At 39.0% G+C, this 21,747-nt stretch overlaps 1 protein-coding gene across 1 annotated transcript in view; it reads right to left on the bottom strand.

The window, feature by feature from the left end:
* The window catches only part of LOC127389682 (connector enhancer of kinase suppressor of ras 2-like), a 183,101-nt gene that overhangs the window by 106,395 nt on the left and 54,959 nt on the right, over positions 1 to 21,747 (bottom strand). The window contains exon 2 of the mRNA XM_051630420.1: positions 9,337 to 9,500. Coding sequence (XP_051486380.1) covers positions 9,337 to 9,500 — 164 coding nt within the window. The remainder of the gene's footprint in view (positions 1 to 9,336; positions 9,501 to 21,747) is intronic.

Here is a 21,747-nt window from a genome sequence, read left to right on the forward strand (position 1 = left end):
CTGTCCCATTGACCACAGCTCTCTCTCAGGATTTTAGAAAAAGTGTTTTCCTTCCACAGACCCTGCTTGAAGTTTTATTTCTGTGTTTGCAATAAAAGATGAGAATGGCAGAGATACCACTGAACACTCCAGAATTCAGAACTTAAAAGGACTAAGTTGAACTCTCATACAAAAGGATGGTGCTTTAGCAGCATCTTTCTGAAATCATGTTATATTCTGCAAGGTCTTTATTTTTATGTTTTACTTAAGGGAGCACTAACTTCTCAAGATCTCACGATGAAAGCAGGCCAACTTAGACATACTTAGTGTGACAATGATTTGAAGTCACCAGGAAGAATTATTTAGCATGAAGCATGTGTCAGTAATGGTCTAATAAACATGTGTGTCATGCAAGACAACAGCAGATAAAACTGAGAAGCTACGAGTACTGAAACAGCCCTTTTTTTGCACTGCTAGTTTTCCCCTTCTTGTGCATCAAGAATTCAAAGGATAAAAACTACATAAGCCACTGTTATGAGTCTTGTTTCTACAAGTCAGTGCACACACGGATGTCTGAGCACAACAAATTGTTGTGGATTTGCATCAACCACCAGTAATTATGTTTGATGTCAGCCAGTACAGGAGCAAAACCCAATGAATTCCCACTGTCAGAGCTGCACCATATTCAACTAGAGGAAAGTTACCAGCTCCAGAATGTAATGCCTATACCAAAAATTAACAAAACCTTAAGTGCAGTCCACAGCCAATTCTCAAAACGTGTCTGACTATATTTATATATTTAGCCAGTGTTTCTGCACTGTCTGAAACCAGTGACATTTCCATAGTTCTCAAAAGCTGGGTACTCACCCAAATACACTTGGCCAAGATTCAGTTATCTAAGCCATTTTCCACAAAAGTTTCACTGTCCTTTATTCTGCTGTGTACGTTTACATGAATCAGGCATTCCAGCTACAAAGCTCTAGAAGTTCCAAATCACTGCCCCCTTTTACACAAATGAAGGCACAGTTGTTTACTGTCAAGCATTATAACATAATAATGCTGTCTGAAAAGCACATTTACTTGAGACACTATATTCTGCAGCATGTATATTTTATGGCATTCTATATAAAACCAGGACTCTTAAAAACAAGAGGCTGTGAGAGGTGGCCAGTTTTGTACCTATGGTTTTGTATGACAGCATTGCTGCTAGTACTATGACACAACAAATGCCACTGCAAAACCAGAGTGATCTAAAAAGTTTAACTTGACTTGCACCATTTCCCACACTCTAGCTTAGAGCTTCAGCCCTTCAAGGTGGTCAACACTTAACAGACTTGCAAAAAGTCAAATGCCCACTCTCCTCAAGGCCCCGTGAAAACATAAATGCATTCTCAGCTCCCACAAATATGATGCAGAAGAGGAAAAAGAAAGGTGTAAAGCACTACTTCACCTAAGAGAGTCATGTTTGTGGTAGCACTGATGGGAAGCTCTCAAGATTTTTGCGCAAAGTTTAATCCAATAGACACTAATGTTATCAAAAGCCACCCAGAAATCTAGCAGCTCATTTTGTCACAAGGTAAGAGATGACACAGGGCACATATTATAAGCATTATTTTTTTGCAATTCCTCTTGTGTAGAAAGAAAAAGAAATTAAAATGTGAGTCCTCTGCAGCACAGCCTGTTCATGTCTAACTAGCAGGCTATTCCATACACTTCACACTGAAATGCTAGGGAAAGCAGTAATTCATATAAATTCATATAAATTAATTGGATATGTGAATTCTAATTAGTCCACAAAGGCTAGGTAAGCATCCTTAGGAGACAAAACTGCTGCAGACAAATCAAGTATCCAAATTTTGGCTAGTCTGTGGCTTGGGACACAAGAGAGCTTACTCAGAAATTCAGCATATTGGAGCAAGGCAGTAGGGGAACAAGGTTATAAAACAGAAGCTGGCTCTCCTGCTTTGTGCTGCCCACTGATTTTTGGGAAACTAGACTGCAATGCAATACAGGAGGCCTTCTGAACCTAAGGGGTTTTTTTCTTCTATCACTATGCAGGGAAAACGTCCATCCTTTCATTGTGATCACTATCATCAGCCTTGAAGAGACTGAACAGAAGGGCTGAAATTACAAGCAAAATCATTGTCTTCCAGATCTAGAACTCAAAAGAAATCTGAATAATGCCAGAAGTGAATGTCCCATGAACATCTCCTAAACTAGGGGTAGAAGAATGCACACAAATTATAACTATAGCAATGCTATTTGCATCACATTTCAGCCAGCATTTTTCCTCCTGCCCTGTTCTCCACCCTCACACACATTTGGTTTTTCAGAACCATATCATTAGCCTATTCATTTGCATACATTTCTGCTACTAAACACAGAATCAGGCATAAAAATATAGTAATGGACTGTTATAAATAGATTATTTTATAAATGTATAAGTGGAAAGAAGTACATTTATTTTTCAGAAGCATCCAGTAGTTCCTGTAGTAGCCTATTCACTGCCCTCACCTGCAATGGATTAGGATCCTCATTCTCACTGGGACTTAAACATGCATTTTCAGAAGAAAATTACAGTTTAACACTTCTAATAGAACATGTTTCTCCCTATTTTGTGAAAAAGAATTCTTGTGTGACAAGAAGAAATCTTTCAACTATGTCAAAAGATGGGAAGAACAAAAGTCTGTTACCTCTTATTAAGTCTGTTAACACTGTCTTGAGGTACAGGCAACTGATGCACATAAATTCAAGGAGTTAAAATAGGAGTCAATGCAGAAAATTGGCATTTTACTTAAAATTTTGTTTAACATAAACTCAGCTTTGAGTAGGAAGGACACAGGAATACTTAGAGCCTCAGGTAATTTATCTGAAGTTTGACAGCCTGATGCCACAAAGACTGGCTGCTTTACTTGATGAAGAGAGTGAGATGTGGTCAGCTAGAACTCACCTGGCCCTCAGTGCACTCCCTGCCACTCCCTTCCCCATTTGCTCTGGATGCAGGTAGCTGGAAGTTGAGTCAAATGTGGCCATTCCTGCTCTGTACACCTTATGACAACAGTTCACGTGCACACTGGGAGATGTGAACAGGGGCATTTCCAGCCTGGGTTTGACTGCTTGCTGTGCAGACACCACTTAAGCAGCCTGTGCTGTGGCCCTGACTGCTGGCACAGCTGCTGCACAAGAATGACAAATTTACAGAGGATAAAGTTTTCAAAAGAGCTCAACCCCAAGTTGCTCGTGCAACTTAACCCACAAAACACAAATTCACAGGTCACTTGGGTTTTAAATTTCCTTTAAAATAATTCTGTGCCTGGGTACCTCTGAAAATTTTACTGACTTGACTCACACACTAGCATTGGTGGTACTGCTACAGTATTCCAAAATATTTTTATTGTGCAAACAACAGGAAATCTTGGAAGCCATATGCTACTCTAGAACAATTAGTGTGGAGGCAGTGGTCCTTGAAGAGAAAACTGAGAAGACATTAAGAAAAATGATCCTCTGCCTTGCTCTCTACTTACAACAACTCAGGTAGCTGCCTTTTCGTCTGGCAAGGGAACTCAGGGTCATTTCACACTGAGATAATTCCCTTTGTACCAAGTAGTCAACACAAATAACATGTCAACAAATAACATTCAAGGTTCTCCTTTTCCAGCATCCCAGCTTAGCAAGACCTTGGATTTCTTACTTTTTACCAGCAAGACAAACTTATAATTCATACACATGTAGAATCCCAGTGCACAAACATACTCTAGGCTATTGTGAACTCTTTTTACTAACTTATCTTCCTTCCATGTCCTGATCCTAAAATATTTTTTTAAATGCAACAGGTTTTAAAATGAGGGGAAAAAAAAAAAAGAAACAATCCTTAAAATAGTCTATTTGCCCAAATGGCATTATTTGAAAGGCTAAAAGAGAATGGAGCAGCCCATTGGACTAAGGATAATATGATTAATACTTTCTAATATGTAGAATAATTAATTAACCCATTCAACAGTATTAATTCAGTGGCTTGGCACAGTGTAATAAATAGCACTGGACTGCCAAAAGCTGAACTTCTTTTCCAATTGAGATTAATAAAGCTCTCTGGATGCATATTTGTTTGTACAGACAAAGATAATGTGTGGGGTTCCTTGTTAGGCTGAGAAGATGGAATATCTCTTCATATCTCACTAAGAGAGATGGCACTCCATTGCCAAGGAAGAAGACATATTTCCATCTATTTAAGCATCAATATATGTAAAAAATGAAGTTTCTAGTCTACAACAATTACCTTTGAATAACCTCTGAAATATGGGGGGGGGAATATGTATCTGACATACCCAATGACTTGTTAAAAAATCAAACTTGATTATACTTCAGGTGAAGAAAAAATACTTCCCAATATACTCACAGTATTGACAAACCAAAAAGTCTACCAGCAGAATGAAAGATGAGAAGCATCTCAAGAGAGATCACTGTGGGTCTGGCTATTTAAAAGTAGGATTAATTTAAGCAAAACTTGAATAATACTAATTGAGAAGACACAACCTTCCCAACAGTTAGAGAGACAGCTCTGAGAGACTGGCTGCTTCATCTTCAGCACAGCAGACTTCAAAATAAATTACTGCAAACTGCTTTCCATCTGACCAACCAATTAGTGTTGTGATTTTGGTAGAGAGGTGCCTAACAAAGAAATATGTTAGGAAAACCCCCAATGTATTAGTTTGGTAGCTGTGTCCCATACATTGTTTAGCCAAAACTAGTAAATATTCAAGCAAATTCAAGTTGTTATCAACACGCTGACCCAGAGGTGACTTCATTTTGCCTTCTAGCAGAAAACCTACCCTGCTTGGGTTGCCAGCTTTTGCAGGAACTGCAGAGAGAAATTTTCTCATCCTTATTTCTCCTTGAATGCTATCACAGCACAGAGCCTAATTTCACTAGCTGAATGCTTATGAATTAACAGTAGTTTTAATTACTTTTGATACCATCTATATTTGAGCATGCTTTTCATTTTACATTCATTTCTCTTCCATTCATTATCAAAGTCTTTCTCCCCACTAGACTGTTTATATTTTAATTTGTGCAGACTTGAACAATATACTGACTCCAATACTGTCCTAATTAAATTACATTTACTTGCATAGATCTGAGCAGCAACCCATGTTGACCTCAAAAATACTCCCTTTTTCTTCTTTCCAATATTTTTTCCTGTCTATCACAGAATTATTTTCCCCAGGCCCTACTACTTCTTCAGAGTCAGCCTTTGTACAACTAGTCTTCCAATGCATATCCAAATGAGTATTTCAACTTTAATAAAATTACAGTCCAAAACCCTAAATGGGCTGCACTTTTTAGTCCATTAATATTATTTAGGTCACTTCAGATAAATAATTGCAGAGCAGCTTCTGACCACACTAGTAAGAAAGGACTTTGATGTTGAAGATAGGACTTGTTCCCCACAGACATCATTCCCAATTTTCTTCATAATTAAGATACTATTCAAAGATGTCTTTCTAGAATGGTTAAAGAATCAAAGCTGAAAGTAAGACTCACCTATGACTTTTCACTTCAGAGCACATTAATTCAACCTGAGGGATCCCAAGAAAATGCCAGTGCTTTATTTCCTACACAGAAAGATACCATCACCTTCTGCACCTCAATTTTACCCTTTCAAAAACCAGGTTATTCTAACATTTTTAAACAGTTAACTTTTAAGGTAAAACATATCCTGTTACATCACCATATTGCCACTTCTGCTATGCACAGGTGTATCAAATTCTTTTTCCCTATTTGCATTTCTTAGATCTCCTCCTTCCCTACTGCAGGGTCATCTTCTTCCAGTGTGGACTCCTCTAGATTGTATTCCCCTTGTAATGCCTAGTTAAAGAAAGCTCTGAATTCAGCTTCATTCAAAGCAAAAATCACTGTCTGCACATGTTCATAGCAACTCTTCTGATTTTATTCAGAAATAATACGATGGCTTGAATCAATTAGCCAAGACATAATAGCAGTTGTTGGGTTTTTTTCATGTTTACCTGTGAAAAGTGGATATAAAAATCATACTGAAGGCAAAGATATAATAATAAACCTTCCCAGCCTTTAATAATTTGCATTTCAGAGTCTTGCTAATATGTCGTTTAGGACAGGGAAGAGAAAACTCAGAAAGTGCCTCTGATTTTTGTCTTGCACTTGGAGCCCTCATGATGGTGATGATGGTGAGCTCTGCCTGATGTGTGTGCTGTGCATGGTCTGCACGGCTGTGACAGAGGCAGAGGCTCTGCCCTCTGATGTGAGACCCACCAACCAACCTCTCCCCACCCCACCAACAGCCAGAGGGCTGGAGGCCAGGCCCTTTGGGAGCACATATGGGAAACGTGGCATCACAACTGGCACTTCCAGTCTGCTCCAAGAGCTTGAGCTGAGACAGCCACATTCCTCTTGGCTTCCTGAAGCAACAAGGCTGTTCTGCAGCTAAACCCATGACCAAAGTGCAGCTGAATACGTGATGCATCACTGAGCCTGGGCTCACCTGGGAGATTTCCACAGTACATTGGAGATGGTTCTGCTTCAAGTGTTACACAACCCAGCTAGCTAAGATGTGGTGGAACATCCTGCTAATGCTGCCTGGAAGAAATAGGTCATGGAACTCGGACACTGCCAATTGCCAAACTGAAATCAATTAAGAAATCCACATAGAGGAAAAATAAAAATCAATGCTGACTGCCATGGCCCAGCGAGTGGATGATTTGCAGAGCACAAAGCAGTCCTGACATCCACTGACAGACCCAGGGATGCAGCTGCCCCTGGTCCTGACAGGAAGAACAGTGTGCAGAGCCTTCTGGGTGCTCTGCCAGGGTGGGCCTGGGAGCACAGGCTAAGGGAGGGACAGATGGAGAGAACAAGCTATTGCTCCTTCTGTTACCACCTCTCCACACGTGGAATAGGGAACCAGGTTGTTAGGAATGATGTTTCCCCTCCATTTTTTTCACAAGTGTTGAAAAGTATACATACATACATACCAATCTACAGATATACTTTGTACATCCTGCCCATGGATACAAACACACTCAGTGCATGAATGTGTTGACACCTCACTGACTGGGGCTGTATTCCAGCTGCCCATACACTCTATCAAATTTGCTTATAATGTAACTCAGGAAGTCAGGGGGAAAATTACATGCTCCTTAAGCCACCAATTCAGTAATTTATCTGTTTGTTCTTGTTCAGAGGCATAAGCAAAACAGAGACTCCGATCCCCCCCCTCTTTTTAAAGTTACTTCTAAAATAAGGCCTTTCCTGTTTTGGTTTATTTTTTTTTTTTAGATTAGCTAGTCTAGAAATTCATTACTATTATGAACATTAATTGACAATTTCCACTCATCATGTAACCAGCAGTCAGATTTTAGTGTTTCAAGATTTTAGTGTCAAATTTTATGGTTCAAGACTTAGCAGAGAATAAGTATATAATTGCAGTGTTTCAGAAGCATATTTCTATTATTAAGAAATGCACCATTAGATCTCCTACTGTTCAAATATTGTAATTATTTAAAATGATTAAGAGAATCTCTTAATGATGCTTTCTGGTTACGTAAGTGAAAATTTTTGTAAAATACTACAAGATGTAAAATGATCTTAGTCTTAAGTTAGTCTTGTAAAACTTTCACTTGTGATCCTGGCCCAGTAAGAAGCTGCAAGAATTGAAGGATGTCTTGTGCAGAGCAGCGAGGCAGAAGTGTCAGAAGGAAGAGAATACCCCCAAGAGTAGAGCTGCAGGCAGCAGACTCACTCAGCAAAAAGCACATGGGTTGGGCAGGAAGATAAACATTTAGAAGCAGGGGTGAAAAAAAAAGGCATCTTAGAGACAGAGTGAGAAAGCAAGGGTAAAATCTTAAAGGCAGGAGACTAAATAAATGATGCCAGGAGCTAGAAAATCCCCATCCTGCTTTAAAAGAAAGAATAAGGTCATGAGAAGGCACAGCAAGAGCAGAGCTGCACTCCTGACCAGCAGCAGGGCCAGCATTTAAGAGGCACAGTTCTTCTGTTTGAAAAAGAAAAACTAATAATAAAACAAATCAGCAAGGGTCCCCCTAACGGGCACACTTGACTGAAGTGCCTTCTTTTCCCAGAGGAGACTTCTAGGATCTGCTATTTCTGACCAGTGTCAGGGCACAGCACTGTGTTGCCCTGTAGATACTGTAAGATGGAGCAGTATTTCTGTTCCTTTCACGTGGAAGACAACACTTCAGAGGGAAACACTTCAGCGTGATTTTAAATGTTTACACAACACAAAAGTCTGTTGGGTGAAGCAAGATGCACCAGTTTACATGTATGGCTGCAGCATGGCCAGAAACATTCCTGTGATCTGAGATCTAAGCTGTTTAGTCTGTAATGTAGCTTGAGAATCTACTCTTAAGTATATTTTGTAGTTAGAAGTACTTACAAGAAACACAGGCATCACAAAAGGTACTTCATACTGCTTTTTTCTAAGATCAAGTGTATTTTTTCCTCCTTGTTTTCTCTTTTACTCTTATGTGCCAGTTTTCTTACTGGAGACAATTTATCTTACCAAAATCCCATGTGATAGCCTGGTTGTGCCAAAGCAGAACTCCTGATATAGAATTAAAACACTGACACTGTCTTATGTAATTTACCTACATAATTTAAATATTGCCTCTTTTTTTTTGTACTTTTAACATCCTGTTCAGCTACACAGTTACTTTTCTTTAAAATTAGATGAATGAATTGCATTTTAGTAGCTGGTAGGAATTAAATAACAGAGAAGAAAAAATTTCTGAGATCAAATACTTTGTGAAGAGGCTAACTGAATGAATAACTGGTTCTATGAAAAAAGCAACGTTCCTCCAAATTTGGATGCTTGCATGTTGTTAAAACCCTTTCAACTGACACGTGTCTGTACTTTATTTAAAGTCAGTTTTATCCTTCCAATCTTGTCTTAAAGCTCATTTTAAACAATCTTCCAGTCTAATTAGCATTACCTTCTGGCTCCCTAGTACCACCCTTTAGTGTGCTGGCATGGTTAAAACACTCAGGTCTACTTGGTTTAGTGTAGTGTGGCAAATGTCAGTGAAATACAGGGGCATATGGCATGTAATTACAGAACCATATGGAGGCCAGTAGCAACAGTCAACAGGATTTGAATGCAAGAGCAAGAAAGTTAGAGGAAGAGCAATAAATCCATCATAAAATGGACCTATATAGCTTCTTTACAGCTGAATGAAGCCTGTATGTGTCTGTCCTTTAATGAAGTGAAATACAAACAGCTGTAAAGTGCATCTACATTCTTCTAGCTTTGGTTTGGAAACATATAAACCCAGACTATGAAGCTGAGTGAGGCAGGAAATCACTTACCAATGCACACAGCAGATCAACTGCTTCCAGGATCAGCTCTTGGTGGCCAATGCGAGTGACTCCCAGTTCCTCCAGCTCTTGATGGGTGATGTGCAGCAGCTGCTCACCGTTGATCTTTTCTCTTTCAAAATTTTTTATGTATTGTTGGAGACAATCATCAAGGCCTATGAAAGAAAAGCAGATTCAGAGAAGGGAGGCAAACAATCACAATTCTGTAATTCACAAATATAGACATTTCTGGGGAATACAAGTATGATTCCTTGTTTGGATCTATAGAAAATGTGCAAGAAAGTTATAATTTAACTTACACAATGTAGCATATACTACTAAGGGAAGAAATCTATGTTACTGACAATATTTTCCACTTCCTTAAACATTTTAATACTCATTTTAAACCTTTATGGTACTTATTATGGAAACAGGGAGAAGGACAAAGAAGTAGAGTGACAAGATAGAAAACCTTTTTCTTACAATGTCATGAAAGCCTAAATATAAGTTTTGCTTATGATTAGAAGAAAATTCTTCCTGGTATTCCTCTTGTAGGACTCTTCCAAATCATGCAGATAAACCTCTAACAGGACCACTAAGTGAGTTACAAGAGGTTGAAGGAAGTTCACCAAGAACATATTAGAAAACCAAATTACTATTGTTTTCCCAGTTTATAAGTATACCTTCTTAGATAATATTAAGTGATTTAATTCAACCAAATAAAATTAGTCTATTTAATTGTAGTAGAAAATATTAGCTAAGCACATGACTAGGCTGTAGCTCCTGAGCCTGACTGAATGCTGGGATTAGAAAGTGTCCAGAGATTAATTTGTAAAAGTTATAAGAGGGCTTGGTCAGAATAACCAAACCACCTGCCAGGGAAGTGAAAGCTTGTAGAAACTGAAGTCAGAAAATGTGAAATCTAAGAACTACCTCGTAGACAAAAAATAATCAATATTGTCCATGTTCTTCTACTTGCAGGTTTTCAAACAGTGTCTGAGGAAGAGAGATTTGACACCTTTTATCTGCCACACTGTATATAAGCACATTAAGTCTCAATTAAGCCAAAATAATTCAGCTGAGACACTGAGACTATGAAGGCCTAAGAACTGAATAAAAGAAAGCAACCTATTTGTTTTCTCTTCCATAAATACAGGGAGATATATTGCAGTTTCCTTCCATTACCTTATCTCCCAAATTTACACAACTATTTCATCTGTAAACTGTCCTAAATTATCTTATCATCCTCATTTATCATTTAACAAGTAATGTGAACAGCTCTATAGTCACTTGTACATAAATCCCATACAAAATTAATCATTAAAAATTTCATGTTTCATGTTGTTATTCATAACTATGAGGTAGTTTGGTTTGTTTGGTATTTAAACTCAGATCAGCAGCCTGTTTGAAGCTAATGCCTAAGCCTTTCCTCTGTTCTGGGATGGCCTGCAAACAGGATCCTGTTTCTCTGCATCTGTTCATGGTTTAAAATGATTTAATGAGTAATTTTATATTTTTGCTTAGATTGGTTGAAAACTGATCACTCCAAGTTCTGCATGAATTATCAAACATTCAAAATTCACATTTCTGTTCCCTGCTTGCTCAAGAACAACTCTTAGAAATAATCTCAAATTCCAAAACCCAGTTCCAGATTGATTTTGAGTGAATGTTTGCCTGAAACTCATCAGAAAAGGTCACTGAAACTGACACCAGAAGTTGAATTATTTTGAACAAAAATGAAAACTAATTTAAAGATGTAGTATCAGGGGCCACAAATAAATATTCACAGTATTCAGAGTTAGAAAATATCCAATGAATGTGACATCCTATGAAAACTGTGTAGTCAGATGTATTAAACCTGCCTTTGTGCCAGAGAGAATGTGTGACAGAAGAGCAAAATATGAAATTTGTATTATTCATACTGCTCTGTAATAGCTCCCCAGGGCATCTTTAGAAAACATTCACTTAATGGTGCAAACAGTGTGGCAGTTGACAAGAGAACACAGAAATGTATCACTGAAGGTCCAGGCTGGCTCCTAGCACGACAGCATCTAACAAACACACACCAAGACAAATTTGTCCATTGGTCTCTGCTTGTCTGTCAGTCCAGGAGCTGCTCCAATGTTCCTCCTCTTACCGTGTAAAACTCAGTGTCTGCTAGATGTGAAGTGTCAGAAAGCCAAAATTTAGCTATCAGCAGATTTTTGATTTTCTGTTTTTTAACGTGGCAATAATTGTTTGCAGCATGAAAACAGTAAAGATACAATCAGGAAGAGCACAGAAGGAGATAATTTTGACTCACCAAAGCCACTTAGGCCTCATTAGTGCTCTTAATGTAATTTTCTCAATATAATTTCTGTTTACAGGTAAGACTTAAATTAGCTAAGATTCAGAACTACAAAATAGTAAGGGGCATCATCTGGTTGATATGTAAAAAATAAAATTAAACCTCTATTCCCAAGTTACAGTGTCAGGCAAAAGAGACAGAAGCTTGCAGCTCTGTTTCTACACCTTCTGCCTTTTTTTGGGCACAGTTGGTAACTAACTTCATGGTAATCCTTCATGGTGCAATAAATTAATTCAAGGAAAAGGGTTATTGTAAATCTGAGACCTAACATCTGTGGTAAGAACAGCCTTATTCCAGCCACATGGACTAGGAAAACATTTTATCTGTGTTGGAAGAGTAGAGGAAAAGAAGCATCTCTGAAATGTTTATTTCAAAGTACGATTTTGGAAATAAGTCTGATCGTAAATTGCCTAAGTCAAGGAAACCTGAAAAAGAAAGGAGGCAGAAAAAAGATAAGGAGAAAGGATGGGAAAAGAAAAGCCATTTAGCTTAAAAACATGTATTTTCTGAACTGCATAATTAAGAAAAAAAAGGATCATTAAAACAATGAAGCAAACCAACGTGATAAGAAATTCCCTGCAGAGCTGGCAAAAATCAGATTTAAGCATTAACTCAGAGCCAGTGTTATGAAAGAGCTGCTACATATTGTGGGCAATAAGACCCACTGAGATTAAAATGAACCTTTCCATTGATGTCAACAAACATCAGGTCTGTCTTACATTAAAAGCACAAACATAGTTGCACGTTACATAAAGATCTGTCCCTTTCTCTCTGGCATTAGGGACATTGAAAAAATGCCTATAAAACCAAATGGAGGAAAAGAACAGGTTGTTGCTCTCTCTGTGGGAAGTCAAATGATGTGGACAGGGCAGGTCTCACAGGGGAGAATTGTGGTAACAATAACTCTGTGAAGGGTGATCCATCACAAAAGGAAAGTAATCTTTAAGTCAAAACACTGTCATTTCCAATTTTTCACAAATCCCTCCCTAAGTTACATTTGCTCTCTTCTCCTTTTTCAAATACTTCAGTGGGGTTTATTTTACTTCTTGTAAACTATGCTGGCTTTGTAATTTATCCCAGAAATTCCTGCCCCAATGATGGTTTTGTTCATGCTACATCGTTATTCCCAGAGGAAAATCTACAGCAGCTGGCTAGAACAACAGAACACTGGCTGTGAGATGGAGGGGTTACGGGGAGGGCAGACAGGAAAGGTCCTTGCCAGTTCAGCTGGTCACAACCATCACTGCTCTCACAAGGAGATCCTTATGACAGAAGAGGGTATACAAAATTATACACTCTGTTCCAAAAAATGCAACGTTGCTCATTCTGCTGTTAGGGTGAAAGAGAAGGAAAACACTTGAGTAGAAATTCATCTACCACTCCTGACTTCTGCAGTTTAACCCTGATGCAAGGAAGGGTCAGAGTCCACCTCTAGCCAGTTTGGCAAAGAAGTCAAAACCACTTTGATGAAGGATCTAAGAAAATATTTAACATATTTCCTCATTAAAATAATTTAAAAGATAAAAAGTACATAGCAGAATACTAAAAATCACAATTGCCCAAGGGTTTATACACACAACAGCAAATATAGGGTATAGATACAAGAGGCTGTGGAATCTGGGTCTAAAGAACAAAACCTGAAAGTCAACAGCATGTTCTCAGTTTGTCCAGGATGACACTTTGGTCTGCCAAGAGCAAATTAATATTCCTATTAATCTAGCTCATTTGACTAACACAAGCAATGCAACAATCATCTCTCTCTTGTTGCAGAATGGTGACCTGTGGAAAAAAAACAACACCTAAAATCAATAAATCAGTGTGAAATGGGAACAAAAATCAATTTTCAAATGTTGTTGTGCTCAATGCTGGAGGAAATGCACTAAAGCTGCTGTGTCCTTCAGTGGAGAGAAATGCCAGTGGTGACTGGGCAGGTTTGTGAGGGCAGAAATCTTGTACATCGTGGCCCCAGGGCACAGCAGGAACACACCAGCACCAGCACACACATCCCAGGAGGGTGAGCTGAGTCGTGAGCCACCAGGGTCACCTAACAATTCAAAAGAACACTGATTGCACTGAAACTACCTCTGTGTGACAAGAGGAAAAAGAGAAAGAAAAGGGATAAAAGGACAAAAACTCTGCAAAGAAGGCAAGAGAAAAGGTAAAGGCAACCAGAAACTGTGTGGAAAAAGGCATAGAGAGGAAGACTGCTGAAGTTGGTTTGGAACCTTAAGAAAAGAAACATTGATTCCTGCTGACTTCTGCAAGCAAATATAACCTTCCAGATAAACAAGACTGCACCAAGGAAGGGGCTTCTCATCCAAGGCAAAGGGACACACAAAGCCAGAAAATTAGCTTATTCACTAGTAGAAAAAATAAATTATCTAATTAACTGGGGAAGGCAGCAGGAACTTCTGCTGTCACAACCTCCAGTGTACAGATCCAGATCTGTTTCAATATAGCCAGTGTTTAACAGCATCAACAGGCGCAGTCCAAGCAGTAGTTGTTACAGAAAGCAAAAAAGCTGGAGGGTGGACTTCTTAAAAAACAAACAAAACCAAACAACAACAAAAACACACAGAAAAAACCAAACCAAACAACAAAATAGTGTTTCCCTATACAATAATATTGAGCCACTAGCTAGAAAAATCTGGAAAAGCAGCAGGTGGAGAATGGATGCCTTTTCCTAAATGGAATTTTATGGAATACCCATATCAATTCATGGGCATTCTTGATCAAAAACCCCTTTGATTTATTACACAGGGCTTAGGCACAGTGGATCTTTCCCAGTTCTTATATAACTTGTAACAATGAAAACCATGGGATGGATTGTTCTGGGGGTTTTTTTATCGATGACGTTAAAAGCTTTTTAAGAATTATTCAGTCTAAATAAAGAAAATGCATAATCCTCAGAACCATGTTCATACTAAGCTGACTGTCAAATATCAGCTACTTGTTCTTAAGCCCTTTTAGGAGGAAAAAAAAACCCAGACCTGTTTGGAGTGCCTGGAGTAAAAGATCTTCATACCTCTACAATTCAGAAAGAGACAAAAGAAATGTGTTTGAAAACACAAAGCTTGGGGCATTTCAGACCTGAACTTTCCTTAAGCTTGGAGTCTATCTAAAAACTAGCAAGTCTCATTACAAACCTGATCTATAGCAATGTAGCAGCCTGATTACAAGATTTCTTACAAAAATCTACCCTTAAAATTGGAAGCTGCAGCACGAATGCACAAACAAAAAAGAAAGAATTAAGATTATTCTGAAAAAAAAATAATCCCTCCATTCTGGCACTATCTGACCTTCAAATGCTTGACTGTGCAAGTATAATGTGTTTAAATGTTGCTTCCCAAAAGAGTTTCCTCTGTGTCACTTTACTATTCACACAGATACAGATGGATTTTTCAGATGCAAATACAGGCAGATTTCTGCTACTTGAATTTACAAATCCATCATCTGCAGGAGCAAGAAGTAGAACAGGATGAGTGCTTGGAATGAATGTTTCCCAGACACCGATTGACATCAAAAAAACTGACTTCCATCCCAGGCTTTGAAGCGGGTTGAAATTTACTGGACCTAGACTCTTCCACATGCCTCAGACCCCTCACTGAGTCTGTGCAGGTCCACAAGCAGGTCCCTCCCATCCTCATCCCTCAGCTACATCCCACACACCAGCCAGTGCCACTGGCTCAGCAGTCCCCATTTCAAGTATCTTCTCACCCTCCTAATTCTTATCACAACAATCTCAGTTTTTCCCTTAGCAAAATCCTGCACATCTTCAACTCCCTTCACTTAGTGCCAGCTTCCATTTCCAGATGTCACATTTTTTTCTCCTTCCACACTGTCCCTATTCTTGTCTTTTCTAAGCATGAATTATTTCTCTGTACCAGCAGGGAAGCAGTGTTATGAGAACACAAGCTGGAGGGAGATGGAAGCTTCCAACCTTGGTACTTCTTCTCTCCCCAGAGCAGGTCAGAACTTCACTCACAGTGACAGATCTCCTCAGCCACAAAAACTTTTTGGTAAAAGGAACATGATACTCAAGAATTTAAAAAATCCATAACATAAGCATATGAATATCCTTTTTTCCCCTCCTCTGAAGTGTCATCCTCTGTGAATATGGGCAAACATCACAGCCACTTCACCAAGAGTCTGTGTCCGAGAGGAAATTCTACTCCATATGGGAATATTACAGCATGACTGCAATGCTATTTAATTTTTATTTTTACTATGGCCAAGGCAACATGATTTCCTATAATCTCAGTATCTAGAACTACAAGCCCTTTTTAGGAGCATTTTACCAAGAAAAAAAGAAAAAAAAAAGCTGTTCTGAAATTATTTTTATTAATATTTTAAGAGTTCACAGCAACCAATAAGGTTTCATAAGAGGATGTGTCAAGCAATATAATAACAAATGAATAAATGGCTGCACTTATAAAATTTGATTTAATGATATGCCATCACCCTTAAACTGACATTTGCTTAAATGAAGTAAATGACTTAATGCACTTTTGCCCCCATTACCTGTGACTGCATAAGAGGAAGTGAAGACATTGCAACTGGTTCCTCACGAAGTGACAGGTGGTGTTGAGCTGTGGTATTGTCACAGAAGTAATAAATTACACTTTCAAGAAGCTTATTGGAACTGCACCTGGCCTTAAAGACTGGAAGAAAAGCATCACCCCCAGAGAACGTATCACATTTTCAGACACAAGAGCATGCTCCTTGCTGTCACACTGCACAACAATCTTCACCTCCAGATGTGGCACCGATTCATTTCCCATAAAAGTGGTAACACAGAGAGGTGTCTTTGTTGGCTCTCTGTGCTAATCAAATTTTAAGTCTTTCCTTAGCTTCATTAATTTTCTCCTTGATAAGGATATAGCAACAGCCACCAGTCCTTTGTGAAGCAGCATGGCTGAAGAATGACCTGGAAGTGTTACTAAGCTTCTACAAGCCAGCACATCCATACCTCCCATTATTTTGATTCTGTGCTCCCACTTTCCAGTGTGCCTCAGCAGAGAACACCTGGACCCTGAATCTGCCTCATTATGTTTGTTTTAAAAGATAAATGCTTTGGACAAGTACTTCTCTCTATTTCCTGCACTGGACTCATGTAACACAGTGCTTTACTTTGTCAAGGCAGCGTTTGATGAGAATCTCTTCTGGCAGAAGTGCTGGTTCCAACTCAGAGCAGCCCCTTGTGCCCCCTGCTCCTTGTGCTTCCTATGACTGTGTGGCCATGCAGTGAACTGGGTCAGAAACTGCACTGTGCTCACTTCCCTCCTCTTTGTTACCAGCTATTTTTAACTGGCACACTTGAGGGGGAATACACCAGTGGTTGAAAGAGCAGATGCTTAAGCTGGTGCCACTGCCAACATACACACTTAACAAGTTACACCATAAGAAAGCCACAGCTGATAAGTCTGTCCTTTGCTTTCACTTTTATCTGCTGAGCTGGCAAACTTATGATCACCATCCCACCCATTGTTCTAGACATCCTGAGACACACTTTTAAATAACATGCTGAATTAGTTAAAAAGACAATTCAAAATAAACTGGCAAGACCAAAAATAGGTTCATGATAGAAAAAGTTCCAGCCACTCTTTTGATCTGTACTCGAGCCAGAAGGCAGAACCAGTGTAATAATGAAACCCTCAAATCTCTTTTACCCAGTCATGGAAGAGCAAATGTCTCTGCATGAGAACAAATCTGGAGGTGACTGAACAACTCTAGGGTCAATATTAACAGTTAGAAGAAATAATAATATCCACCCTGCATGCATGAGGGGTAATGTGGCTTATAAGGGGAGAATTCTTTTGTATTCCTCTTCTTTGTACTAAGTGCCAAAGGTTGTATTCTGCTCTCCACGGGCTGGAGGCTGGTGGCAGAGAGGCTGCTCCAGTTCTGTTTCCAAGGTGGTATTTTTGCAGTGAGCATTAACCTGCTGCCACGGATGATGGGGCTGGGGGGAAACCACAACATGAATAAAAGAGAAAAACCAAACCAAAAGCTACCAAGAAAAAAGAACTCTTCTTAGGTGGAAAGAAAAATCTTAGGAAATCAAGTAGTATTTCCTTCACTAGACCCTGGGAGTATTGAGGTGAGTTTATTTCAGACCCCTGTTGTCTCCATTTCAGAAAGGTCAGAAATTCTAAGAAGGCAGGAGCAGCAGGAACCATGTTCTTGCACACAAGGACTGATCTTAAAAGCAAATAAGTACAACTGAAAGCTCCTGTCTCCAGCTTCCAAGGATTTACCCACCTTGCAGTCCCTGCAGTCGAGTCTTAATCACAGATTGACCTTCAATAAACTAGTTTGGCTTCATACAAAACCAAACAGAACTATGGTGCCAAACAAGCTTTTATACAAGTAAAGCAGAGTTATGCCTCATTTATCCTGTCTTACATGTGAAGAAATAGTGTAGAGATCAGTAACAAGTCTGTCTGAGCTAATCAACAGAGAGAAAAAGTAACTTGTCAGACAAAGTTTATGGAACGGTAAGAAGACATTTAAAACACATGGAAATAAGCTGGATTTTTCTGAGGCATAAATAGGGCTGCAAAACCTTCTCAGCCAAGTGAACTGATCACAGGACAGAACCCCCAGAGCACATCCTCTGTCAGCAAGTGCTAACGCTTGCAGAGCTGAGTGGTGGCGAGAGAGCTGACACGAAGAATCAAACAAAAAGTGCTACAGATGTTTCAGTGCCAAAATACATTAATTCTTGTTTCAACTTCAGTGACATATTTTACTAAAAAGCCTAAATATCAGAAGAACAGCCAAATTCAGGGTAGGCACTAAGAGTGAAAATCCCAAACAGGATTTCTGCTGAACACAGTTTCTCCAGCAAACACGAGTCCACAACATAACACACAAGTGATGGTTTAAACACCTGCAAGATACAGATCCTTGAAGGTGGCCTTGGCAATTCCTCAAACAATTCTTCATATAGTTGCCAAAAATCACTGGGAAGCCGCTTGTAAGTTTCAGAAATAAAGAAAAAGCTAGGATTTGAATTTTTTCAGGGATATTCAGAAGCTTTGGGGTCAGCTGGTGGTCAGCTACTTGGTAGAGGCTGTGGATCAGTTGGTCTGGGCTTTCACAGGCATCTCTCACTCCTTTTATTTCAAGGAACAAATGTGCAGCTCCACAGCCCTTCTTTCATCTTGTCCTGTTGTCTCTACAGATCTGGATGAGCTTAAAACAGGTTCTCTTCTTCAGCAGTTTGGAGGAATTAGCACAGCAATCTGTGATCACTTCAGTTATAAATCAGGCAGTTGTCAGGAAATGCAATTAATGGCCAGGGAATTCCCAAACTAGGAATTAATATTTTTGTTGCTATAAACTATGTGAAACTAGCAAAAGTAGGCAAAGAGGGAGAAATTACAGAAGAAAGAAGTCAAACTGTAAATCCTACTGAAAAAATAATCTTCTTTCCTTACATTTACTCATTTTCCTTACATTTACCAGATTTATTATAGTTGTTATTTAACAGAATGGGAGCTGGACATTTTTATTCACTACCACTTTTCATGTAGTATCAGATTAACGTAGACTAAGTCTCTGGCTTCAACCACATGATGAAAAATTTTCCTACAACTTAAATCACTGTTATTTTGTGTATTAATTCTGAACACTAAGTGTGTTGCTATTTGATCTGGCCATAGCTTATCCAAGATGAAATACTTCTACGACCTAACATAAAATCGGCAAATCAAGCGATCACAAAACATTTCAAAACCATAGGATGTCACTCACATCTTTGAAATATTACTGTTTAATATGATAATTACATTAATTTACAGCTTGCCCAGGGAAGCTGTGGCTGCCCCATCCCTGGCAGTGTTGAAGGGCAGGTTGGATGGGGCTTGGAGCAGCCTGGGCTGGTGGGAGGTGTCCCTGCCCATGCAGGGGGGTTGGAACTGGATGACCTTTAAGGTTCCTTCCAACCCAAACCAGTCTGTGATTCTATAAAACCTTTTACATGTCAGCCTACAAAAAAAAAAATAAAGGGACACAGGTGAGGACTAGCACCTGAAATCTGGATCTTTGACAAGGAAGCATCTGACTGGAAGTGCTACAGAGCCCATACTGCCAAAGGGAGACCTAAAAATTCTCAGACCATTCCTAGTTGTTTTTCTGACATCAAACAAGGAGTAAGAGACATGTAATCTGCCAGTAATAAAAGCTGTCTATAAAACCTTTAAATATTGCTGCTGGGGAAAAGGGAAATACATTAACTCACTGCCAATACAGACCCAACAACCCAGAGCAAAGAGCAGGATCAGTTAATGTCAGCACTGTCACCAGGGAGCAGGCTGCTGCACCCCTCAGCTCCCACTCCCAGTAAAGTCTCAAAAAAGAAGAGACTCTCCTGGTGTGCTCTTTTGAGAACTACCCCTGGGAAGACGTTTTGTCTTTAAATCATTATGTGATGAGCGTTTTCTGAATTGCCATTCTTCTGAACTTCTAAAATTATGACATGAAACAGACAATTTCTGATTCTCAGGGAAAATGCCTTGTGTCACCTATCACTCCAATTGTTTTGTCCTGTGGTATCACTTGCTAAGTTAATAGGTAAATCTGGATGCATCAATCTCTCTCAGCAAATAAGGAAAAAGCTCCATGAATCCTAGATCCAAGAGATTTTCTCTTTCCAACTTTTTAGTATTAGTAGAAACAGAAAGAAAACTTGACAAGCATTTCCATGAGTGCTGTAACACCTCATTTATAAATGAAATGCTGCCATTTTTAACCAAGGATTTCACCCACAACTAATGAGGAAGTGCTTACAAATAGAGGTGTTGCAGATTCAGAAGTGCTGGATGAGCAGGAGGAATTTGTTATACCACTGGCCCGTGGTAGATTCAATCAAAAGAGCAGGCAGAGAGCAAATGTAACCTGGTTGCTAATTCTACAGATCACAGCAGAAATTCAGGCTGCTTCATCCCTAAGAGGATTTAGCAAACAGTGCACCACAGTTTGCTTCTTCACTATCTGGAAAGGGAAGCCCCATGCACCTGTGTTAAGAGGATTGCACAGGTAAAGGGTGCAACCTGCAGCTTCACTGGAGCCAGCAGCACATGTGCATTTTTATGGCCTAAGAGGATTTGATGAGTAGGTTTAGATGCTGTTGAGCTGTAACTTTATGCTTTTCCAGCTGGCACACAACTGTGGCTTGGAATGGATCTACAAAAAACAACCCTACACACACACACAGCCCCTTGCCACCAAACCCTGACACCACCAGAACCACAAGTCCAGGCCTTTCAAAAATTGGTCCAAAAAGCAGAACAAGTACATGAAAAGAATAATGGAAATAGATGCAGTTGTGTAATCATTTCAGGTTGCATTATTCACATGGTGCTACTTTGGGGAAAAAACCCACAATCTTAACTTTTATCTTTTAAAAATTAAATGCTAATGGCATTATTTCCCAGAAGCAAGCACAAACTACTGATAGTTTTCACATTGAAAATGCATGCAATTATTTTATGTATTTTACATATAATTACGACTCTTGATGGTAAATGTTTTAAAGATATCTACTTTATATATAACATTCCTATCATTATATCCTTCCCTAGTTCATGGTCACTGTAATTAAAAAAGATAAAGCTTCAGAAACAAGAAGGTGTGACTTTGATCTCAAACACAGTAGCTGTTTAAGATTGAATTTGGATTTCTCCTTTTGTCAGATAAACATTTGAGAATGTAACTTTTTAAGGAACTTGATAATGTAGACAGATACTGCTATTCACCGTGTTTCTTTTCCCTAAAAATGTTTAAGTGGGACTGGAAAAATTCAAATTATGATGACCTTTGCTATTTGCTCACTATGACCAACCAGCAAATCCTAACTTAAAAACAAATCAGTAGCTGCAAACGTTCCAAAAGTTATTATAAAAATTGAATGTCCTTGACTTACTTTAGTCATTTTCAGGGACAGAATGAAAATTAGTATTTCCTCTAGAGGGCTTCAGGGTCTGTATTATTTTCCAAATCATCTAAGTTATATTGCACTAAGTGACTACACTACTATAGGTCAGAAGGCTCATTGCTATTCTGATTGCTCC

Source organism: Apus apus, chromosome 12, assembly GCF_020740795.1.
Source record: "Apus apus isolate bApuApu2 chromosome 12, bApuApu2.pri.cur, whole genome shotgun sequence".
Lineage (NCBI taxonomy): Eukaryota > Metazoa > Chordata > Aves > Apodiformes > Apodidae > Apus > Apus apus.